At 42.9% G+C, this 24,218-nt stretch overlaps 1 protein-coding gene across 2 annotated transcripts; it reads left to right on the plus strand.

The window, feature by feature from the left end:
* The first annotated feature begins 1,417 nt into the window (after positions 1 to 1,417).
* EIF4EBP2 (eukaryotic translation initiation factor 4E binding protein 2) lies at positions 1,418 to 23,186 on the plus strand. 2 transcript variants are annotated; one of them, XM_065408448.1, is made up of 3 exons: positions 1,418 to 1,567; positions 17,248 to 17,424; positions 18,188 to 23,186. In XM_065408448.1, the coding sequence occupies exons 1-3, from the start codon at positions 1,429 to 1,431 to the stop codon at positions 18,292 to 18,294; spliced, it is 423 nt and encodes a 140-aa protein (XP_065264520.1). In that variant the 5' UTR covers positions 1,418 to 1,428; the 3' UTR covers positions 18,295 to 23,186. The 2 variants fall into 2 exon arrangements, with proteins under 2 accessions (XP_065264520.1, XP_065264521.1); XM_065408449.1 differs by having other exon boundaries at positions 18,476 to 23,186.
* Positions 23,187 to 24,218: the final 1,032 nt, after the last annotated feature.

Consider the following 24,218-nt stretch of genomic DNA (forward strand, 5'->3'; position numbering starts at 1 on the left):
GGCTACCCCTCTGAAACTTGTCCTTAGGCATTTTACTGAACAAATCAGCATATAAGTATGGTAATGATAATAAAGTTGCCCTAATTACCCTGACAGTTAATAAAAATAACAGCACTACAGAAAAATATTGCAAGAAAGCCAGTTTCATGGTACTTTGGGTTACAAAATAGCACTAGCACAATCAATGCCATTTTGTGAATGAAGATGTAGAAAGAGGCAGAGACAATACTTAAAATGAAAGTCTAGAAAAACAGAAAGAGAACTGAGACTCCAGAGAGAAAATATAAAGCAAGGACAAAAAAATTCAAGTCGCTTTTAGAGACAATATCATGGTATATTTTGATAGGAACTTTAGACTAAGAAATCCAAATATTAGTCATTTATGCTACATAGTTTATCTCCAGAGCGCTGTGTTTAAATTACATATGTGGGTGCCATTATCTAACCTAACCACAGTAAGCAGATGCTTGTTCACAGCAACACCTTGTAAGAGCAACCACCGCTTACGAGCAACATGTATTTTCTTTAGAGGAGCTCCAGTTCCTTATTATTTAATCCCATGTTACAAAAAATAGGCATAGAGCTCTGTTGCTATATATGGTACAGTACTTATTTTATTAGATATTCTTGGCCTTATTTTTTGCATCCCTTGTCCTCCCCCCGTCACTCTCACTCCTCGCACCAGGTCAGAAATCTAGATTGTAAACCCCCCAGCGCAGTGACTGTCTCTTTTTTATGTCTGTAGAGTACATTAGGCACCGTTCGTAATCTGTGTATAAATAAAATAAAAGCGAGCTCTGCAAGGCATTGTTGCACCACAGGCACGTGCACACCAACCCGAACCTGCACGCAGCTCGGTGCACCCAGCATGCACATGGTGTACTGAACACACACGTGTGTCCCAAGCATGTTGCCAGCACTACCTACGGCTCTCCGGCGAGCTTGGCCCAGGAGATCCGAGCAGCTCGCGAGCCGGGGCGGAGTCCCTGTTGGCGCGGTCTGTGTACAAGGGATCGAGTCGCCTCCCCGCTGGGCCCGAGGAGCGGGTGGCACAAAACGCTGGGGGGGGGGGCGCAGAGCCGCGTGCCCGGAACGGCCCCACCAGCTCGCGCAGCTGCAGCTGCCACAGGCCACCCCCACCCGCCGGGCTGCTCCTCCCCGCACGTCCCGCCCCTCCCTTCTCGGCCGTCGGCCCCCGCCCCGGGTTTCCTGCTGCTGGCGGAGGCCGAGGGAGAAGGTGGCGGTGGAGGCGGTGGACAGAGAGAAAGCGCCGAGGAACCGGAGAAGAGAGGCGGCTGCTGCCCTCCCCCCGCCCCCGGAGTGAGTCCAGCGCCGCCGCCTCCACCACCTCCTCCTTCAGCGTCTCTGCCCCCTTCCCTCCCCCCGGCCACCTACCTCCCCCAGCAGCCGGGACAATAGAGCAGGGAGATGTCCTCCTCCGGCGGCCACCAGCACAGCCAGAGCCGGGCCATCCCCACCAGGACGGTGCCCATCAGCGATGCCACGCAGCTACCTCATGACTATTGCACCACGCCCGGGGGGACCCTGTTTTCTACCACTCCTGGAGGTAAAGACCTGCCCCTGTGGCCAGGCCAAGGCCTCCATCAGTACACGCACCAGTCTCCTCACTGCAGGCAACCACTCGGGGCTCCGTGCAACCAACTGCGGGGAAACGTGCATGCAATTAACGGGAGGGAGAGAATAGAGATGTAGCAAAGTACATGCAATTAACGTTACACAGCTGGCAGTTTTAATGGGGGCGGGGGAGCGTGGAAAGCGCATGCAATTAAATGGGGGAGGGGAATTTGCAGAGAAGTGCATGCAATTAATGCTATAGTGGGTGCAATTGAAGGGGAGAACGTGTGGGAAAGTGCAGATAGTCATGTGCGGAGTAGGCGCGACCCTCACTTTTTCTGAAGCACTCAGCTTTATTACTCCTTGTGCGGTGGGGACCTCACCTATAGGGTTACCTCATTTCTACCGTGTTCCTCGGGACCTCAAAGCAAAGGGGTATAGGAGTGCTATACAGGACCAGAGGCTTTGGTGGGGAGCAAAGAGAAATAGGTGCACCAGAGATCGCTGTACAAAGCGGGGAGGAGAGACTCCAGCACGAATAGAGCCTTCCCCCCCCCCCCCCCCCGGTATGTATTTGTAATGTTTGGTTTTTATTTTGGAAGGAAGGATGGAGGGGAGGGAAGGAGCTTATGCTGGATCTGGAACCAGTTGCACTGGGCCCCAAGCTCCTTCTCCCTTTTTGGTGTGGGGCTAGCGGTGAGATATTTGTAAACAAGGCCTAAGAGTCTAGGACAAGCCCGTGACTGTTGCACAATAGGAGAAGGGGACTAGGGGGAATTCTCCAGCAGCTGCAGCAGGGAGAGAAACATGAACTCCACCGAGAACTCGGAACGCCCCCAGTGTGGAGCCAGCCCCTGGCCGTTATTAAGGGGGCTTGGGATTCTTTTAGCTCTGACTAAAGAAATGCATTAGCCAGCGTGGAGGGCTCAGTTTAAGGAAGTGCTAACTTTGCACTGCAGACTAACACGGATGTAGACTCTGCAGCAACCTCCATTTAGGTCTGTTCTTGGACAACAAGGCTTGCATTAACCTATTGATATGCCTGCTGCTCTTGTTGATTTTATTAATAAAATTGCTAAATAGGAGTCAAGGCATAGGAGCACCAGAGATCCTATTTGTATTTAAAAAACTAAAGCTTAACCTTGTCATCTCCCAGAAGACAAGGCTGACCCATGAAATAATTCCTCCCCACCACCCCAAATAAACATCAATTAACAGTAAGTCCCATGATGTTATATGACTTGAACATTGCATGAACGGTAGAAGCTGATGTGCATACAGACAGGATTCCTGAGCTAAATATTGACTTTGTTCCCCAGAGGGGGAGCTCTTGGGGAAGCACTCACAGATATTTCAGTCGGCAAAGTTGTTTTATTAAATAGCCAAGCAGTCATTTTACAGTAGTTTTCAGGGTTGCTTTAAAAATAGTGCCCTGGTTCCTGGCTTACATCAGTGGTAAAATATGTGGAAAGAAATTATTAGTGAAACTCTATCCTAATTTTCCTTATGGTCAAACAGGAGTAAAACAAAAATATTCAGGGTTGAGAACCTGCTGGTTTTTTTGCGGTATAGTTTTCCCAAAGCCCAAACCTCATTTCCGCTTCAATTTAGACTCAGGATTGCTTCTATTCCTCTTAAACTGGATGATGTTTGCCCTTTCATTGTTACAAATTATGCAGATTATGTGAACATGTGAATTCCACATCGTTGCTCTATCCTATTTTTCTTGTGTCCATAACTTTTCTCTGCTGGGCGTGGGTAGGTTTGTATGTATGTTGTTATCTGCTAAAGAAGCAGGCCTATCCTCCACTGTCTCTTGACTACTTCACTTGCTCACTTTGCAGATGGCTATAAAAATGTAAACACTAGTGTGACTTTTCTGTGGCTGCCAGAAAGTAGCAAATACAGTTCTAGTGGTGTGTGCATTTTACAGGCCATGTGTAATATTGCTGCATCCTCCTGTGTAATGGACTTCCATCATTGCACTTGTTCTTTCTCCATATTAGGTATTTTAAAATCTTTCTGGCTATTAAGGTATTAAGTGGGGTCTTGCTTCTGTTACGTATTTTTTGTTGGCAGGAGGTGGCTTGCCATTGAAGGTAATCTGTAAATGAAGGAAAAAATAACTATTATTAGAAGTATGTGCAGAATGTGATAAAGAAGCTGGATAAAAGGGGGACAATATTAATAAATGCATGGAACCTAAATACTTGTTCTGAATCTACTATAGGTTGTGAAATCCCTACTTGGTGTGACATTGTAGAATGTATCATGCTGGTGGTGTCAAATCTTTAAAATATTCACAGGTGATGATGATTTTAAAAACTTCACAAAATGATACAATTTTTGAGAAGGTAAAGGACTGGAGTACCTGACCTCACAGGCTTATACTAGTTTACAATGGGGTTCTGTTGTGTTAAGGGTAGGGTTGCAGGACTTTGTTCCTATTTTTCCTTAATTAGTCTACATTTTAAAAATGATTCTGGGGTGAGAATACCCCATGGGAGCTTCACGCCGGTACTGCTGCTGCCCAGAAGCACCAGAATGAAACTGACCAGAATCTGTTTGCTGCTCCTTCTGCAGAATATTATAAACAGGAGTAAGAGAGGTACAAAGGGTGTTGGATGCTGTAGAACTTGGGGTGCGGAGGAGAGCTGTCCTGGCTTGTGCCTTGATGGGGTTATAGAGGAAGCTAAGTTCCACCTTCTCAGCCTGGTGTATTCAGGGAAGAAGTAACATTTAGAATGTCTTCATTGGGAGATCCCAGAATCCCACAACAAGGAAGAGGCATAGTTAAATAAATAGGAGAGCTGCACAGAAGAAATGGGAAAGGGAATGATGAAAATAAAAGGTGGGAGGAGAGAGAGGTTTAATTAAATCAAAGTGGGACTGAGGGGGGAAACAGAGATGGACCTCAAAAATGAACTTCCCTACCCTAAAATATTTGAATTAAAAAAATAGTAGAAAATTCCTTCTACCTCATGTGGCTCCTGCAACAAGCCACATGGAATGATGCCCTTGGTTGAGTGGTAGGTGTGACAGTTTAGTGAGTGGTTCAGAATGAGAATTGTTGATCCATACTGGGAAACTAAAAGAAGAAATAATGTTATGTTTGAGTTAATGTGCTGCATATCATTTTTATAGTAATAGTTAATATTTAGGACTTCATTAAAACTTTACAGAGTCAAATCCATGGACACTGAACAGTACTAATGCTAAGTTATTTTTAATACAGTTCAGATTTTCTTTTCCTCCCTCCATCCAGAGTGTTCTTGATGGCTTTATTTAATGCACTATTTGAATATAAAGGTTACGAATAAATCAGGGGTAGCTACATCTGGCTGCCTTTAAATGTATCACTCAAGGAAATGAAGGACTTATGGCACTAGCTTGAGCCCACTGTACTACAAGCAGACACTACACTGCTAGTTAATCCAGATCTGCTTTCTCTGATATCCCTGTTCTAGGTCTTACAATTGGCATCGTCTACTCAAGTACCAAATTGTGATGTCGAAAATATCATGTGTTCAGGACAACGCCATCACTCTGCACTTAAAACAACTTTCATCCAGGGATCGCAAAGTACATTACAAAGATGGGAAATACTACTGTATTATTTATCTCTGTTTTACAGATAGCCTCATAAGAAAACTGAGGCCCTAAGTAACTTGCCCAGGTTTATAAGAGATAAGTGGCAGAATCAGGTATAGAACCAAACAACTCCCAGTTCCCTGCTCCTTAGAATTGTTGCCTTCCAGAAAGATGCTCTATGTATATCCATGTCTATCTGAATTTTTTATTGATTGTTGTTGTAAGTAATCCCTAAAATCACTATAACTGAGATTAGTGGTTGAAGGAAATCTATATGTTTAGTTTATTTACTTTGCACATTCTGACAGCACTTTCTGTCCAGTCTATTTAACTGTTTCCCTGTTGCTCTGTTCTCAATGATGTGCAAGACCCACAATTTTTTTATATTAAAAATAAAATGTGATTGTAAAACTCCTAGTATTGGTAGGGGGGGCTCTCACAGGTGTAGGACTACTGTTAAATTTGTATTTTTTAAACTAACTTCATATTAATGGTGTCCTTTTCATAAGTGACAGAGGTAAGAGTTTATCCCAGATATTGGAAAATTAAGAGCTAGTGCAGAGCCCTCAGGAACAGAGTATTGAAGACTAGCATTTGTGAGTGTGGCTGAGGACAACTGTAGGGGACAGGGAATGTACAAAAACAGAATCCTAGTTCGGTGCTTAGGGAGCAGCAAGAGCCAGTAGAAGCTAAGGACAGGCAACACAGAATTTTGAATGAGGATGCAGAGGCTATAGCTAGGATAGATCATCCCATTTGTACAGAGCCCCTTCTGTTTTCTGAAAACAGTTGCCTGTCCTTTTGAGTTCATGGTGGCTTTCAAATTAAAGCACTACCAACTACACCTTGTCACCTGTCATGGACATTGGATGTTTTCCCAAGTTGACAGAAATTGTTTCAAGGAAGAGGGGGTCCTGCCTTTAATAACTTCCTTCTGTAGAAGGTTTCTGGGAATGTTTTGAATTGATCCAGTGTTTAACTCTTTTGCATTCAGAGGGTGCCTTTACATGTGCAGTCCTCCTGGTGAAGGATCCCCTTAAAAATTACCAGTTCAGAAAACAGGAGTGGAGGTCCCTGCGAACTGCCCTGTTTGTTTCTGGGAGAGTGCCCTTGACTTATCTTTTCATCATTCTGTTAGACAGTGGCAATTACTATTTCATGTTTCTCCCTTGCCTGGAGCCATTATTTCAGGAGGCTCCTTTCCTGCTACATGTGCTTTTTATTTCTGCTTATCACTGGAGTAATCTCTCAACACCCACAGTTTGAGAACCTCTAAGGCACTGGGTGTTTTTTTCCCCCCCTCTTGAACTGAGGCAGGAAAATATTTTGTGGACTCCCAATGCCCCCTGAATCCAAGTAGCAAAATTTCTGAAGAATATTTCAGCTGGTAGCCTATTAGTACTACATGAAATATTAAATAATATCTCCCAGAAGCCCTAATCAGGATCAGGACCCATTGCTCCTTTTAGTACGATGGGGGAGGAAGGGGGATAAAATAAAAGACTTCAAGTGTTGCTCTGCAATTCAAACACAAAGAGCTTTGTACATGATACAAAATATCTTGTTGCAAAACAGCTGCCCATGGGTAAGATGTCTGATGCCTCCCTGAGGTGTGGAATGACTGAGAGGCCCATTGCCTAGAAAAATTCTGAGTGTAACTCTTAAACATGCAACTCTGATTAGCTTTAAACTAGCAACGTGAAGGTTGTATTTGATCCATTTAAACATTTACTTTTCTAAGGAACAGACTTGATTCACTCAAAGCTGCAAGTTGTTGCTCTGAATCACAGCTTGGTGCACGTAATTTTAAATGCCTTTTCTTAGTTTGCTTTTGTGTCTGTTTTGTACTGTGTAATGGTCAGAAAAGGGACTGCAAAATGGTTCTGTAGTATTCATGCTCCTCATGTGTCTTTTGAGTCATCTGCTCCGTGTACTGTCAAAACCAAGTTTATTCCTGTCAGCACTGGAATAAAGCTGTGGTGCTGCAGAAGAGAAGAGCCTTCTTTTCTGCCTTTCCCTCCACCAACAGGCTAGCTAGTTCTGCTCCAGAACTTGGGTAGTGAGGGATGATGTGGGAACACAGCTTGGGTTTTTTGTACACCAGGGTGATCTTGCACCACTGGCAGTTGGAAAAATCTTATTTTGACTTGAAACTGAAAAGCTCTGATTACACTGCTTTACAGCCAAAATGCTTCTGAAATAAATGTATTCAAACTTTACTAATTCTGGGTCACTGAGAACGAAAATGATGCTTAAAATTGTTGATTGGCTCTAGTTTTCAAGATATGCTATTGGATCAGTATATACGACCCTTGACTTGGGAATGGCAGAGGATAAGTGAGTTATAAAGGGAAGGGATCTCAATTTAAACCAGAAATGACTAAAATACATCTTTGACTGGATCTATGAATAAATCTATGACTGGGTTTGGACAGTACTTGCTTTTTAGGCAAAACAGTGAATGATGCAATCTGAAGCTGGTATTGCGTCATACATGATATGAATTGCATCATGTTATTCCTAGAAGTCATGGATGATGCAATCATAACGAAGCTTACATCACTCTGCTGAACAAATTGCCCTATATCAGCTCTAGAAATCATGCAGTGTCGTGCTCTTATTTGTCAGTGTTTGATTTTGCAAAGGGACACATTTCTGTTTAGCCAAAGTGAGCAGAGATGCCTCGTACTTGTGTGAACAGTGCAGATAACTTCTGCTATGTTTGTGGTGAAGTGACTTTTGCATCACAAAAGCGCAGTATAACCACTATGGTTAAGAAAGCGTATCACCTTTATTTTGGCTGCAAAATTGGAGATCAGGACACGAGGTGGGCCCCACACATATGCTGCAACACTTGTGCAACAAATCTTTGCCAGTGGTTGAACAGGAAAAGGAAATCTATGCCTTTTGCAGTGCCAATGATTTGGAGAGAGCCAACAGATCATTCCAGCAATTGTTACTTCTGCATGGTGCCTCCAGTTGGGAAAGGTGTGTCAAAGAAGAAAAAGTGGACTGTGCATTATCCAAACATTCCATTAGCTATACGCCCAGTACCCCAATGAGAAGGACTGCCGGTTCCTGATGCACCAGAATCATTCTCACTTGAGTCAGACGAGGAAGAGGATGAAACTTCTGGTCCTGAACCATCAATGTCACAGGACCCACATTTTCTCCCATCCTCCTCCTCTGAACCACACCTCATAACACAAGGTGAACTGAATGACCTTGTCACGGATTTGGAACTACCCAAGAGTAAGGCAGAGCTGTTGGGCTCCAGACTACAGCAGTGGAATCTCCTGGCAGGTGATGTTAGGGTTTCCATGTTCCGTGACCGTCAAAAGGATCTTGTCCCATTCTTCTTCATGGAAAGTGATCTTGTAGCCTGCAACAACATCGATGGTGTGATGGCAGCCCTCAACATCGTTCACGATCCAGATGAGTGGAGACTGTTCATTGATTCATCGAAGACGAGTCTTAAAGCTGTTTTACTGCATAATGGCAATGTTTTGCCATCGATTCCATTTCGTCATGCAGTCCATATGAAGGAAACCTATGACAACATGAAACAACTATTGAGGTGCATAAACTATGACCAACATCAGTGGCAGCTTTGTGGCGATTTGAAGGTTGTTGCTCTCTTGCTTGGTCTGCAGACTGGATACAGAAAGTACTGCTGTTTTCTCTGCGAATGGGATAGTCGTGCAAGAGATTCCCACTACATCAAGGAAGATTGGCCACTCCAACAGTCATTGGAGCCTGGGAGGAAAAGTGTTCAGCATCCACCACTTGTTGAATCAAGGAAGATTTTGTTACCACCCTTACACATCAAGCTGGGTCTGATGAAGAACTTTGTCAAGGCCATTGACAAAACACAAGCAGCTTTCAAGTACCTCCGTGGAAAATTTCCAAAGTTAAGTGAAGCTAAGATAAAGGAAGGTGTCTTTGTTGGTCCTCAGATTCGTGAACTTCTTCGAGATGATGCATTTGACCATGCACTGCGTGGCAAGGAAAAGACGGCATGAAAAGCCTTCCAGTTAGTGGCAATAAATTTTCTCGGAAACAACAAGGCAGACAACTACAGGTTGTTGGTGGAAAACCTCCTCAAGGCATACAAAAGCCTTGGTTGCAACATGTCACTAAAGATACACTTTTTGCACTCTCATCTAGATTTTTTTCCACCGAACTGCGGAGCAGTGAGCGACGAGCACGGCGAGCGATTTCACCAGGACATTGCAACAATGGAGAAACGCTATCAGGGCAAATGGAGCCCATCAATGCTTGCAGACTATTGCTGGACAGTGACAAGAGATGCTCCATTTAATGAATACAAGAGACAAGCCAAGAAGCGCCGAGTAGACACTGAATAGGACTAAACTATGTACATAATAGTTTTTTGCCTTTTGTTTCATAATAAATTTTATTTATATAACCCTTTTGCTGATTTTTAAAGTGTTACATAAACAGGACAGGTGAAATATTATCATGTAAAGCAACCATAAACACATGAAAAGACCTAGGTTTACAATTTATGATTAAAACTCTACTATCTACACAATATACATAGACATAAAATGTAAAAACTTAAATATCTTAGAAACAGTAGCCAATCAGTTGTTTTAATTGTCATATTTGAATTCAGCACATCAAAATACATAATAAATAGCACATTTTATCTCTGAAGCAGACGACTTCTCAAAAATTGTAGACCAGTGTTATAGAAGCACCTGATAAAGACTAAAAGTGGGACATGACGATGACTTTTCTGACCGTAGCTTCATTTCAGATTAAAAATAGTGTTCTCTATCTTTCTGTAGTTCTAATCTTGGAGTGAAATCCTTGCATTTTAAATCTTCAATCCTGACAACGTAGTTTCTGCTCTGAAATGAGTGTTCTGCCTCTTTAAATAGGAATCCACAGGATATAACCTGTGACTGTCTGAAACTCTTACCTCTAGGTGAGGCCCTGCTATTGGCTCTAGGATCTTTCCAGAGCAGGAAGCCTGTGTAGACAACGAATCCTGAAGTCACAAGTGTGTGAGTAATATGTTTGATACTTGGGGTAGAAAGACGAGAGGAATCTACTTGAACGTGATTTTTTGGAGAGGCATGTGGGGGGGGGGGTTTGGACTCTTCTCTGGGCCTCAGGAAATGCCAGTCTATCGTAGTGTGGGATATTTAAACAGCTTTCCCCAGTCCTGATGCCTCTATGTATCTAGTTTCCAGTTAATTATTGAACTTTTGGTCAGTGTTGCTGTCTTCCCTTGAACCATCAGCAGCTCTGTAGGTGTTTTGAACTATGATATGTTCATTCTTCATAGAGCAATCGAAGATGTTTAGTCTGTTCTATCTGTGTCCATCGCCTCTCTTCCTTTAACTTCTCTCATCCAAGTCCATCATGGCTATTCCTACTTGCTCCCACTTCTCTGCTGGCCCCTCTCCGTCACAGATATTACTTTACTTTAACTCCAGGGGCTCCATTTTCAAGGCCTCTCTCTTCTTCACACCAGGGTCTTTGTTCCCTTTCCTGAACACTCAGTCCAACTCATCAGTTTCCAGCATTGGACTTCCCCCACTTCCTCTGATCCTCTCCCCATGCTGCTGAGTGCCTCTGAGGAAAATCCAGAGATCAGTTTAACTTCCTCCACTACAGATAGATCCTCCTTGCCATTGGCTCTGTCACCTAATATGTCAAACAGCTTTTCTTCTTTCCTAACTCCTATACCCACAGCCCTCATGACTGCTTCACCCTTGACTGTCTCTTCAAACCCACTCACCTGCTGTACCTCCTCTTCAGCCCAAGATTTTAACTATTGTTTTCGAAAGAAAAATTGACACCATCTGCCATGAATACTTGTTCCATCCCCTCCACCTCTACCTTCAATCCTGGGATCCAGCACTGAGCTCTTTGAGGCAGGGATTATTTTTTTTGTTCTGTATTTGTACAGCACCTAGCATTATGGGATTCTGTCCATGACTTGGGCTGTTAGGTGCTATCACATACTACTTAACAGTAATGGTGTGGCCTTCATACTCTTCACTTCTAACCCCTCAATCATCTCTCCACTCTTGCTCATTCTTATTCAGTCTCTCATTCTCCTTTTCATCTGCCTTTGTGTACAACACTCTTACAAAAACCAAGTCTAACTCCACACCGCCCACTTTCCTGGCTTCCAACCTTGTTGTCATCCTCGAGACACATCCCCATTTACCCTAATGTACAAGGATGCACTATCTCCAAAACCTATTGTTTTCTTTCTTTCCGTACAGCTCCGACCTTTACTATGCCTTGGTAATCTTCTGCATAAATTCTAAGGCCAGAAGGGACCATTCGGATCACTTGGTCTGACTTACTATGTAGCGCAGGCCACAGAACTTCCCCAGAATAACTCCTAGAGCAGATCTTTTAGAAGAACAGCCAATCTTGATTTTAAAAATGGTCAGTGATGGAGAATCAACCACGAGCCTTGGTACATTGTTCCAGGGGTTAATTACATTTTTAACAGTGAGAGTATGTCTTATTTCCCTTCATAATTTGTCTAGCTTCAGCTTCCAGCCTTTGGATAGTGTTATACCTTCCTCTGATAGATTGAAGAGCCAATCTTTAAATATTTGTTCCCCATGTAGATACTTATAGACTGTCATCAAGTCATCCCTTAACCTTCTCTTTGTAAAGCTAATAGATAGATTCAAGGAGCTCAATCACTATAAGGCATGTTTTTCTAATCCTTTAATGATTCTCATGGTTCTTCTCTGAACCCTCTCCAATTTATCAACCTCCTCCTTGAATTATGGGCCCCGGAAGTGGACGCAGTGGTCATACCAGTGCCAAATACAGAGGTAAAATAACCTTTTCTACTTCTACTTGAGATTCCTGTGTTTATGCATCCCAGGATTGCATTAGCTCTTTTGGCCACAGCATCACACTGGGAGCTCATGTTCAGTTGATTATCCGCCTCGACCCCCAAATCTTTTTCAGTCACTGCTTCCCAGGATAGAATCATAGAATATCAGGGTTGGAAGGGACCTCAGGAGGTCATCTAGTCCAACCCCCTGCTCAAAGCAGAACCTAATCCCAACTAAATCATCCCAGCCAGGGCTTTGTCAAGCCTGACCTTAAAAACCTCTAAGGAAGGAGAGTCCCCAATCCTGTATGTATGGCCTTCTCCTTTTTTTCCCAGATGTAGAGACTTTCATTTAGCCATATTAAAATGCATATTGGTTGCTTGTGCCCAGTTTACTGAGTGATCTGGATCACTCAATCAGTGACCTGTCCTATTCATTATTTACCACTCCCCCAATTTTTATGTCATCTGCAAACTTTATTAGTGATGACTTCATGTTTTCTTCCAGGTCATTGATAAAGATGTTGTATACTGTAGAGCCAAGAACCGATCCCTGCAGGACCCCACTGAAAACAGATTCACTCAATGACAATTCCCCATTTACAGTTACATTTTGAAACCTATCAGTTAGCCAGCTTTTAATCCATTTAATGTGTGCCGTGTTAATTTTATATCTTTGTAGGTTTTTTAATCAAAATATCATGCGGTACCAAGTCAAATGCTTACAAAAGTCCAAGTATATGACATGAGTACTACCACTATTATCAGCTAGACTTATAATCTTGTCAAAAAAAGATATCAAGCTAGTTTGACAGGATCTCTTTTCCATAAACCCATGCTGCGGGTTATTGATTACATTACCCTCCTTTAGTTCTTTATTAATCAAGTTCCATATCTTGCCTGGGACCAATGTTATGTTGACGGGTCTATAATTACCTGGATCATCCCATTTACCCTTTTTAAAAATTAGCACTACGTTAACTTCCTTCCAGTCTACTGGAACTTGTCCATTGCTCCAAGACGTCTTGAAACTCAACAATAAAAGTTCAGTGAGCTCCTCAGCCAGCTCTTTCAAAACTCTTGGATGCAGGTTATCTGGACCTGCTAATTTAAAAGTGTCTAGCTTCTGTTTAACTTTATCCAGAGATACTAGTGGAATGAAAAGAGCGTTAGCACCATATTATGAGACTGCATCATCTGTTTTTCCCCAAATACAAAGCAGAAATATTTCTTCAACACTTCTGCCTTTTCTGCGTTGTTATTGATAATTCTATCATTTCCATCTAGTAATGGGCCAGTAACATTGTCAATATTCTTTTTGTTCCTAATATATGTATAAAACTCCTTTATTGTCCTTAAATCTGTTGACCACAGATTTCTCTGTGTCCCTTGGCTTCTCTTATCAGTTTTCTACTATTCCTAACTTCTGATTTATATTCATTACCATCAGCTTCTGCTTTCTTCCATTTGTTGTTGTTTTTTACAGCTATCTTTGATTCCTCTTTAAACTAGGTTGTTTTTTTAACCAGCACAGCCTTCTTCCTCAGTTGTGGGATTGTAGCTTTTTGGGCAGCAAGTAAGGTGTTGTTAAATGATTCCCAATTATATTAACATTTTTCTGATTAATTACTGCTCACAGTTGATTTGGCTCATAATTATTTTCAGCTTTGTAAAATTGGCCTTATTGAAGCACTGTGTGTGCAGGACTTTATTGTGCTTGTGCATTATGAATGTGATCAAGTCCTGGTCACTTGTACCTAAGCTACCATTAACTTTTAGTTCTGTGATTGGTTCCTTTTTATCTGTTAGGACAAGGTCTAATATAGAATTCCCCCATCTTGGCTGCAACACTTTTTGAGTTAGGAAATTGGAATTTCTAAACATTATAGATGGCAAAGATGTTTTAGTACTGGCAGCAAGAGACGTCCCACATGTCACATGAAGTACCCAATGATCACAATGTGACGCTATGTCCCATATTCTTCATAGAGATATTGTTATGATATGAATATGGCATAATTAAGATGCTTTATGCAAGATGGGTCATGTGAGGCAGTGGTTTTCAAACTTTTTTTCTGGCAACCCAATTGAAGAAAATTGTTGATGACTGCGACCCAACGGAGCTGGGGATGAGGGGTTTGGGACGTGGGAGGGGCTCAGAGTTGGGGCAGAGAGTTGGGGTGTGGTGGTGAGGGCTGCGGGGTGGGGCCAGGAATGAGGGGTTCAGTATATGGGAGGGGGTCTGGGTAGCGGGTTGGGATGCAGGAGTGGGGCAGGGCTCTGGGCTGCGGGTGCAGGCTCTGAGGTGGGGCTGGTGATGAGTGGTTTGGGGGGCAGGAAGGGGCTCTGGATTTGAGGGGGGCTGGGGCAGGGGATTGCGGTGTGGGGTTACCTCTGGCAACTCCCAGTCAGCGGCGCAGCAGGGGTGCTAAGGTAGGCTTTCTGCCTGTCCTGGCACCACGGACTGTGCTTGCCCTGGAAGCAGCCAGCAGCAGGTCTGGCTCCTAGGCGGAGGCACGCAAGCAACTCCATGCAGCTCTCACCCACAGGCACTCCTCTCTTCCCCCCCCCCCCCCCCCCCCCCCCAGCCAGTGGGAGTGCAGAGACGGTTCTCAGGGCTGGGGCAGCGTGCAGGAGCCAGACCTGCTGCTGGCTGCTTCTGGGTTGCAGCATGGTGTCAGAACAGGTAGGGACTAGCCTGCCTTAGCTGGGCAGCACCGCCAATGGGACTTTTGACGGCCCGGTTGGTGGTGCTGACCAGAGCCAACTTGACCCAGTGCCTTACATTCCGCGACCCAGTACTGGGTCGCGACCTGCAGTTTGAAAACCACTGATGTGAGGTATCATTGGAAAGGTTATGATTTACTGAATATGATTATCTATTTGTATGCATGTGTCATTTCTGTATCTGAAGTTAGGAATATTGACTATGTAACAATTACAAGTGGGTTTGTACCTGGGGAATTACCCACCAGACAGAATGCAGTGAATCTGGCTAGTTAGTCAATGGGCCATTAGGGAGAACAATAGGACTTTGAAGATGCTAATCTCCCACCTTCCTGGGACTTCTTCCTGAGGATTTATGGCTGCTTTGATACTGCAGGATCATGTCACCTGGTACTGGACTCCATTTTGGACTGCTACTATTTTTCCACTAGTAGTGGGTTGGGATCAAACTGGGAAACAAAGGATTCCTGTCATATATAAATCCTATTTAAGGGGAGTGAGTTAATCAGGGTCGGTTCTTCACTGAATCGCTGCCCTAGATGACTGCTAAAAACACCTACGACTGATCTGGGGAAGAAGGGACTGGACCCAGGGAAGAATGTGCCTGGCCTGTGAAAGGAGTACTTGGAGTTCTAAGCTGCAAGCAAGAGCAGTTTGTCTTCAAGAAACTCTGCAACCTGCTTAAAGCAACATTTAGGGTGAGAAATTACTACTTGTAGACAGTTTCTTTAGTGTACTAAGCTTAGTTTGCATGTTTGCTTTATTTGCTCAGTAATCTGCTTTGATCTGTTTGCTATCTCTTTATAACCTCTTAAAAATCTATCCTTTGTAGTTAATAAATTTGTTTTCTCTAAACCAGTTTGTGCAATTCATAACTGCGGGGCAAAAAGCTGTGCATATCTTCCTCCACATTGAGAGAGCGGGCGATTTTCGTGGGCTTACGCTGTACAGTTCTCTGTGCAGCACAAGACAATACATTTTTGGGTTTGCACCCCAGAGCGGGTGTGCACTCGAGTACTGGGCAATCCCCTAGCTGATTCTTCCCATGCAGAGCTGATTTCAGTGTCTGTGTCTGTCTTTCTGCAGCTGGGCATGTCCCTATCTGTGTGTGTGCTGGAGGCAGCTTGAGGGCCTGGCAGAGCAGGACAGGGTGAGGGAGCCCAGGCTGGTGGAACAGGCAGTTTCAGTGGGACTCCAGTACATCAGGTGGCACCCTGGAGTGGAGGGTAACCTGTCACACACAGGTTCTTTTCCTACACATTGTAGAAAGGTGCATAAGGAAGTGGTCCTCCTGTTCCCTAGTGTGATTTGGTGGTCTGTAGCCAACACCAACTAGTACCCTATCTTATGCTTTTGGTGTTCGGGCATTGATCCATAAGCCCCCAAGATAATTTTCTTCTCAGTTATCAGTGACTTGGAAACAGGTAATGCCATTTTTGGCATAGAGTGCTACTCCCCATCCTCTCTCGCTCACTTGATCATTTCTAAATGGGCTCAGCACAGGTAATAGTACTAGTGGGCAGCAGTCCACATCACAAAAACTGTCACCATGATTGGTGCTCATGGATATAGAGGCCAGCAAGGGTGACAACTAGTATGTCATTGTACAACTAGATACAATTGTCCTTTCCCCTTACTCCCTAGAAGTCCCACCAGGTTACACTGGAAGCACTTTGGAGAGGAAACTTGCATTATCCTGTCCATGTCATACTATACGGTGGATAAATAGAAGACTTCAATGTCCAGAGCTGTCAGTTTCCTTTCAGAAACACTGCATTAACAACAACAAAAACGTTGTAAAAGTTAAGGATGGTCAATAAGTCTGGTTTTGGACTTTGTTGTATCTATAATGTTAAACTGGAGTGAGTCTACTTAAGTTTATTTTGTGTTTATAAATATGTATATTTGGCTTGGGGACATAGGGAATGTTGATGTTTGTTGTACAGTTTGCGAGAACACTGAACAGTTTGAAATGAAGTTGCCCAGCAGTTTCTCCCCTTTATTACTTTTTTAGGTAACAGAAAAAGACTGAAATGTGGAGTGGGGAAGAAAGTTGTTATGAAATAGGACTCGTTTCAAGCTAAGCCTTTTTTATATTCTCTCATTTTGAGGGCACCATGAGTTGGCTCAAGGGTGGATTCTCCAGTGCTGGACATTGTTCTGACTTGAGAGCATCTGCATGTAGGGTGTTGGGGCTTTCTTTCCTATATGGTCTGGTGACATGCATTTAATCAGTGCCTCTTTAGGATTGCAGGAGTGGGGAAAACAGGCCTTTGAACTAAGGTAAAAGGCAGTGCCATTCTGTAAATAGGACATCAGGAAGTGATTGGAGTTGACCTATCTCCCAAGCCCAAATGCTTCTTTTCATTTCTTCTCATTGTACCAGCCTGGGGATGGGACTCCAAGTGCATCTTTCGTCTGAAACCTGCTCACGTTGACACGTCCTTATCAACACACATTCTGTATGTATTTGTAAATGCTGATTTTTCTCCTTTTGTCTGACTGTGTGCTAGGTACCCGAATCATCTACGACCGTAAGTTTCTGTTAGATCGCCGCAATTCCCCCATGGCTCAGACCCCACCATGCCATCTCCCAAATATTCCAGGAGTCACCAGTCCTGGTACCATGGTCGAGGATTCCAAAGTGGAAATAAACAATCTGAACAATCATGACAGGAAGAATGCAATGGGTAAGAGAGACTGGGTGATGGTAGTGGTTGATACTCTGGTTAATTTCTTTATAGCTCCCTTATTTGTGATTTTAGCAGATCTTGTGCTCAGATATCACGTGATGGGCTCATTATATATAAATATCTGCAGCCTGAAATTTAATATGTAGGTTTCCTTTCTCAGAGTGATATTTTTTTTCCATAATAGTTCAGTAATTGTTGTTTAAGTCTCACGGAGAAGTTTTTGGTACTCCTCCCTCTTTTGGGTTAAGTGTGTGTGTGTGTGTGTGTGTGTTTGTTGGTTCAGGATTTTTTATTTTTTAAGCAGGGAGCATTTGGGTAGATGGGAGTGTCAGTGTGCATGCCATTCTTGCCATGGTAGAAAAGCTTTTAAAAAAACACAGAAAGCACATTTGAAGATCAAAAACTCCTATGTGTACAGGGATGTGATTTAAACAAGTAACTGTTTCCTGCTGTACCCTATCTCCCCATAGACAATGGGCCACTGGGTGGCTTTCAAACTTTTTCTTTCTTTTTTTTTTTTTTAATGAGATGTGGGTAGCAAGAGTCAATACTCATAACTTCAAGGGACAAAGTGTCTTTTGCAGTAATATGTGTTCATAGGACTGTACATGCATTAATTAATATTTAGCAATAACTAGGACATTTGCATTGAAGTCAAGGCTGTTACTGATCTTCATAGGACCTTTTACAAATAAAGGACCTAAAATAAATTGATAAAAATTTGTGACATTTTGGTGATTTTTTTTTTTTTTTTTTTAAGGCTGCCAACTTAAACCAATGATTACTGAGACAGGGCTGTGCACTCTGTCCTTAATGCATACTGTAAGTGATTGCAGCATCTCCCAAGAAGAGCATGTTCTTCCATAATGGATTATCTGATTTGCCCTATCTGCTGCGCAAGGTTAATTATGGGATTTAAAACTACCATTATATTATTTACCAGAAGATACGTTAGGAAATAGCATTGGGAGGTATATTGGGATTGTCTTTCCTCTTGAGGGCTTTCTGAGATCTCCCTCTAATGCGGCTCTCCTTTTTCTGTTGCCAGGGGATGATGCTCAGTTTGAGATGGACATCTGATTACCCCAGAGCGTAACCATGGAGAGGCAGCAATTCCTGATACCTGTGCATACTCGATTCTGCTAATCGGATCAGTAACTGAAAGGTGGAAGAGGCGGCGGTAGCAGCAGTCTCCATCAGACTCCCCACCTCATCTTCCAAGTGCCAAAGGATAAGAATCTAGCTCCCCAATCCTGCTCTCCCCCCCCCCCTTTTTAACTCCCATCTCCCTGCTCTGTGACTGAATGGATGCCCTTGTCAAATTATACAGAGCTGAGGAACGCTCCGAGTGGAACCTTGGCATCTCGCACTTTAGAGGCACCCTGTCAAACCATACACAAGCGAGAACGTACCTCCATCACCAATTGGATATTTATTGCAAACAGCAAAGGGGCCAGGGACTGGTGGATTTATGCTAAGTGGAGATGGCTTTTTCTGTGTTCCCCTCCCTTCAGCCTGATCCCAGCTCACAAAGGGCTTATGTTTGCACAGCAAGTAGCCAGTTGTAATATGGTATCTCAAATACTTTTGATCACTCGCATTTTAGAAACTGCAAGGAATAGTGGGAGAACGGGTAAGAGTCTCTGCTCAGTCTGAGTTCCTTTTCCTCAGTGGGCAGAGCACTCACTTGAGTAACTCTGGGGGAACCTGGGTACTAGTCCCACTTGTGACCTTTCTCCATGACTCTGTGTGCCCTGCAATGTAACATGTTCTCTCTTCTGGAGACGCATAACCCTAATTCATTTGCTGTTGTACCTCCTTGGTTTCCATCCCACTGACAAACTTTTTGATAATACTTCTTAATGTTATGTGTATTTAGTGGAAGCTGTCAGTTCATTATACTGCTGATTCCTCTTCCTTTCTTTGTATCCCAAAGGAATGTCACCCAAAACTTCTCACTTTCAGAAACGTAACCCTTTATTCCCTGAGTACTTTGAATGCTAAATCAAAACTTTTTTTTTTTCTGGGATATGGGGGAGGGGTATCTTATATTATCCTCAGGACTTCCTCCATTTTTGCCCTTGTTAGTTTCTCCTGGTTTCTTTGCTGGTCCACACTGTAGACTGTTATATTGGAGGTACTACAGTAATGGTTAATTTCCAACATCCCCCATCTCTCTTGCATTAGGGGAAGTGTTTTTCCCCACTAACCGTTTTAATGAATACACTTATTAAATGTTTATAGTTTCAATTTTAAGACCTCCCATCAGAAGGGAAAAAGCGAATGTCAACAAGCACTCTCTGAGGAACAGTGGGCCTGCTTCTCATCTTACACCATCCTTCCATTCATAGTTCACTGTGCTCCTTTCAATCACTGGCTCCATTACTTTTCCTCCAAGATCCTTTGTTGTTAACTTTTATGTTCACTGCTGGGGTGTATATTGGCTGACTTGTAAAATTGAACATTCGCCTGCATGGGTCATTTTTGGTTCCACACTGTCCAGTTTTGCTCCTGTCCATATCTTGCCAAAGGGACTAGCTGGACTAGTGTGGATTTTGACAAGAGTGTGGTGCTTCTGGCCAATTCCTGTCTGGCCTTGCCACTTGAAAGTTCTTGATGGGTTTGATTTAGTTGCTGAGGGCATCACTCAAACTGTAGCTGGACTTGTTTCCCATTGCCCCGCTTGCTGGGAGACTCTGTATCTGACATGTGAGTCAGAAATTTACACAGCTCAGTTATAAATTGGAAAAGACCGTTTTCTCTTTTGATATGCAAAAGGGACACTTTCCTGGTAAAATACTACTTTGGGGAAGGAAGGTTTCCTCAAAAACTCATTTTTCCCCTCTTCCCTTCAAAATGTGAATAACACAGGAACAAAAGCCCTTTGTAATGTTTGATCTCTCAGGAATAAACTCTTTAGTGTATCTGGGAAATGCAGGGTCTCCTTAAAGCTTGGTGATGGCCAGAAATGTGACTAAAACTGCACCTCTATGACCTGTATTTATTCTCTGGCATTATTCCACCTATGTTTAGTATGAAGGATGCTATAGAAAGCTCAGTTGTACTTTGTGTCTCCCAGATCCAATTTGTTCAGTTCAGATATTTCTAAAGAGCACTACGAGTTCTGCCTCATGTAGGAAACTGTTTGACTTTTTTTTTTTTTTTTCCATTCTGCTTCATGCATCATCACTAACAATAGTTGCTGGAATTTAGCAGGTAGTTTTGTTGATGAGGCAGAACAGAATCCAGATTTGCTCTGTAGTGCTGATAATAGTAAAAACTTGGGTTTGTCAGTGAACTAAGCAGAGTTGATTTGGGAGAAACAGGAAGAAAAAATGGGCAGTGACAAGGTATCATTAGTCACTTTTCTCATCATAGTGATAAATTTTGTTTTATTCGTAACTTCTCATCTTTTCAAAGCACTGCACAGGTGTTCAGCTATTTGACTCTTTAATTACAAGAATTGTGCCGCTAAAATCCTGTTGCAACACTGAAAATGTATCCCTAAGTGTACAGTGCAGCAAGAGCTTCCATTATGCAACAATCCTCTTAGCTGTCAGCTGGAGAAATCATTCTGACTTTTGTCAACTTGAGATGTATTTTTTTTTTAAGTACCCAAGGTAAGAAACAAGAATCCAGAGAGGAAAGGATGGTCTGGTAATTGAGGCATTGGAGTAGGATTAGGAAAATCTGGGGTTTGTTTCTGGCAATGCCATGGTATTCCTGTATGACCTTGAGCAAATGACTTAGTCTCTCTGTGCTTTAGTTTCCCATCTGTAAAATAGGGATAACAGCATTTCCCCATGTCACAACGGTGTTGTGAGGATAAATTCATTAGTATTTGAGAGACTGTCAGAAAAAATGGAAATAGGGATTATAGGAAAGCATAAAAATATATTTTTTTAAAAAAGCACAGGAGGATGTCATGAAAGTTGAGATTGTGTTAAAAGAAACAGCATTTTGTGCAGTGATAGGTCCTCTACTGACTTGTGCTTTATCTCTTCCCCCCCCCAACTTCCCTGGACATGCCGTGGTGCCATGAAAAATGGTGACTGAATAAAAATAGTGCACTCAACAAACTCTCACTTTGCTAGTCAGTTTGGATAAAGAGTTTTCACCTATTTTGGTCAGTGCAGTGCCCGGTAACCTTAATGCCCTGTAAGAAGCGATTCCACACAGTCATACTCCCACACTCACACTTTCAGTTTATTTAGATTTTGATTAAAATCTGCATTTCTGTGCCTCCTGCTGCTTATCGCTCTGTTAGGCGATCAGTTGCATCTGCAGTGTGGGGTGGAACCTAACGTACCGTCCACCTTGGTGTCATCCTAGTTGAACAATCAAAATCTGAATTCAGTCGTTTGCCATTTAAAATTACACCATCAGGTTAAAAACAATTTGTTAAACATGTCATGTCCTGTTTGTCAGTAAAACTGATACAAAATATAATTAATTTTATTTTTATCCATTAATTCTTGTTTACTATTTCCACTACACTTAGCTTTGGAACATAAGAATGGCCAGTCTGGGCCAGACCAAAGGTTCATCTAGCTCAATATCCTGTCGTCCAACAGTGGCCCATGCCAGGTGCCCCAGAGGGAATGAATAGAACAGGTAATCATCAAGTGATCCATTCCCTGTTGCCCATTCCCAGCTTCTGGCGAACAAAGGCTAGGGACGCCGTCGCTGCCCATCCTGGCTAATAGCCATTTATAGACCTATCTTCCATGAACTTATCTAGTTCTTTTTTGAACCCCGTTATAACCTTGGCCTTCACAATATCCTCTGGCAAGGAGTTCCACAGGTTGATTGTGCGTTGTATGAAGAAATACTTCCTTTTGTTTGTTTTAAATCTGCTGCCTATTAATTTCATTTGGTGACCCCTAGTTGTTGTGTTGTGAGAAGGATTAAATAACACTTCCTTTTTTACTTTCTCCAGTGAAAGTGGACAATGAAAATATTCAGTTACTTCTTAAGCACCACAACTGCAGGGTAACACTTAAGTCCAATCTAAATGCTCTGTTTGTTAAAACTGAAGGGAAGATGATAATAAAATGTTCAGTTTTGTAAATTCTTTATTTTATTAAACCTAAATTTTGCACTTAAATTTTTGTGTCCCAGACATTACAGGTCAGATCTTTCCCTGCATTAGGGCAGCTTTGTCTCAGCCCATCAGTGCCCTTTTTAACCAGTTTTAGGCTGCTGCAGGATTCTCCGTGCATAGTGAGGTCCTTGGGTGGTGCAGAGCCATCATGGCAGTTCTTATGTCCCCTGTGCTGAATGCAAGGAGCAGGGGGAGTGAGGTTAAGGCAACCCTTGGCTACTGTATTGGCCCCTTGGCAGCTAAAACAAGTTAGAGTAGCCCTTAGACTGCTCTAATTTGTGCTTTGGGACTAGCTCAAAAGAGTGGGGAACAGCTTCCTCCTTACCTGATATGTTCAGCTTTAATCCTTATTTTTAACCATTAAAACATAGGGCCTGGATGATGCACTGGGTTAGTGCAGGAACCTATTCACCTTCAGGGACCTGGGTTCAGATTCTATCTCTGACCATAAATAAAAATGAATCTAGCAGGTTCATCCTAATTCCTACTACTCCACTTCATAAAACCACAACCCAGTAGCTTGGTTTATGCTAAGGGAATTCCAACCACTTGGCACTTTGGCTGGAGCTGTCCTGTAGACCAGGCTCCAGGTCCCCTGAACCATTTTTACTAAATTCATTTCACAACCTGCAGAATGCGCTTTTTTTTTTTTTTTTTTTTTTTTTTTTTTTTTTTTTAAACCAGTTCAGTGAACAGTTCAAACTGTCTGGGGCCTGGTCTACCCTATGGCTCCAAAATCAGTTAGCTGAACTAGTTTTAAAACCAGTTAAGCTTTTTGGGAAAACTTGCCCAGCATAGACCAGACCAGTCTGGGATGATGGGTGGCTGCTGCTCAGGAGAGAGACAGGATGAAACTACTGAGTGGAGGATATCAGCAGAGCTGCCTCAAGGCAAACTAACAGTCTCACTCTGTGCCTGGCTCTAGATAGGGCTCTTAGTCTCCCTTCCATGAGTATCAAATTCTGACATTTTTAAAAAAACAAACGAGATGGAGATGGATGTACTGTTACGGCATCCTTCCCTCCAGTACTGCTGTGGGCACACATGGTGGATGGTGATAGAAAATGCTATAAGATGATGTCTGCCTTGGTTTCATTAGCCTTTTCCATTGTGGCGTTGTTCCTCAGCAGCACCATGCCCAGAGCCAGCCCTGCCCCTAAACACTCCTTGCCTTGAGAAAAATCACACATTTCAAAACAAAACAGAAAAAACCTCTTGCCTCTCAAATAACCCACTGTCCTAGCAGGCATGACCAATTTTCCCATTGGCTTTGGTTTAGTCCTTCTCCATGCTGATTTTTGTCTTGAGGGGGCTTAAATACTGTGCTTTCTTTTTTAAATGAATTAAACTGAGCAATAACACAGGGAACTCAAAGATGCAGTGTTGCTTGTTTAGACTTAATTAGGTTTAAATTAATTTCTCCTCCCCTCCCCTCCCCTTTGCTCTGAGGAAGGCATGCAGAGCTTTGAAAGAAGGATCACAGCTTATGTAAGAAGACGTCGATTGACTGATGTAGAATAATAGTGACTTATACTATATAGAAGGAAACCTGCAATGAACCTACACATCTGAGAATGACCGTCATCTCACCTTGATTTTCCATCTAACCATTGTCAGTTTTTCCTGATTTTGAGTTTTATGCTTTTAATGAAAGCCCAGGCTCCAATCCTGCACAGCACCGATCACT

The sequence above is a fragment of the Emys orbicularis genome, chromosome 7, assembly GCF_028017835.1.
Source record: "Emys orbicularis isolate rEmyOrb1 chromosome 7, rEmyOrb1.hap1, whole genome shotgun sequence".
NCBI lineage: Eukaryota > Metazoa > Chordata > Testudines > Emydidae > Emys > Emys orbicularis.

What these genes read in the sequence shown, in the direction of transcription:
- EIF4EBP2 (XM_065408448.1), top strand. Translation starts at nt 1,429, where the DNA reads ATGTCCTCCTCCGGCGGCCACCAGCACAGCCAGAGCCGGGCCATCCCC. An exon ending in GTTTTCTACCACTCCTGGAG is followed by an intron (nt 1,568 to 17,247) that starts GTAAAGACCTGC and finishes ACTGTGTGCTAG; the next exon opens with GTACCCGAATCATCTACGAC. An exon ending in TGACAGGAAGAATGCAATGG is followed by an intron (nt 17,425 to 18,187) that starts GTAAGAGAGACT and finishes TTTTTTTTTAAG; the next exon opens with GCTGCCAACTTAAACCAATG.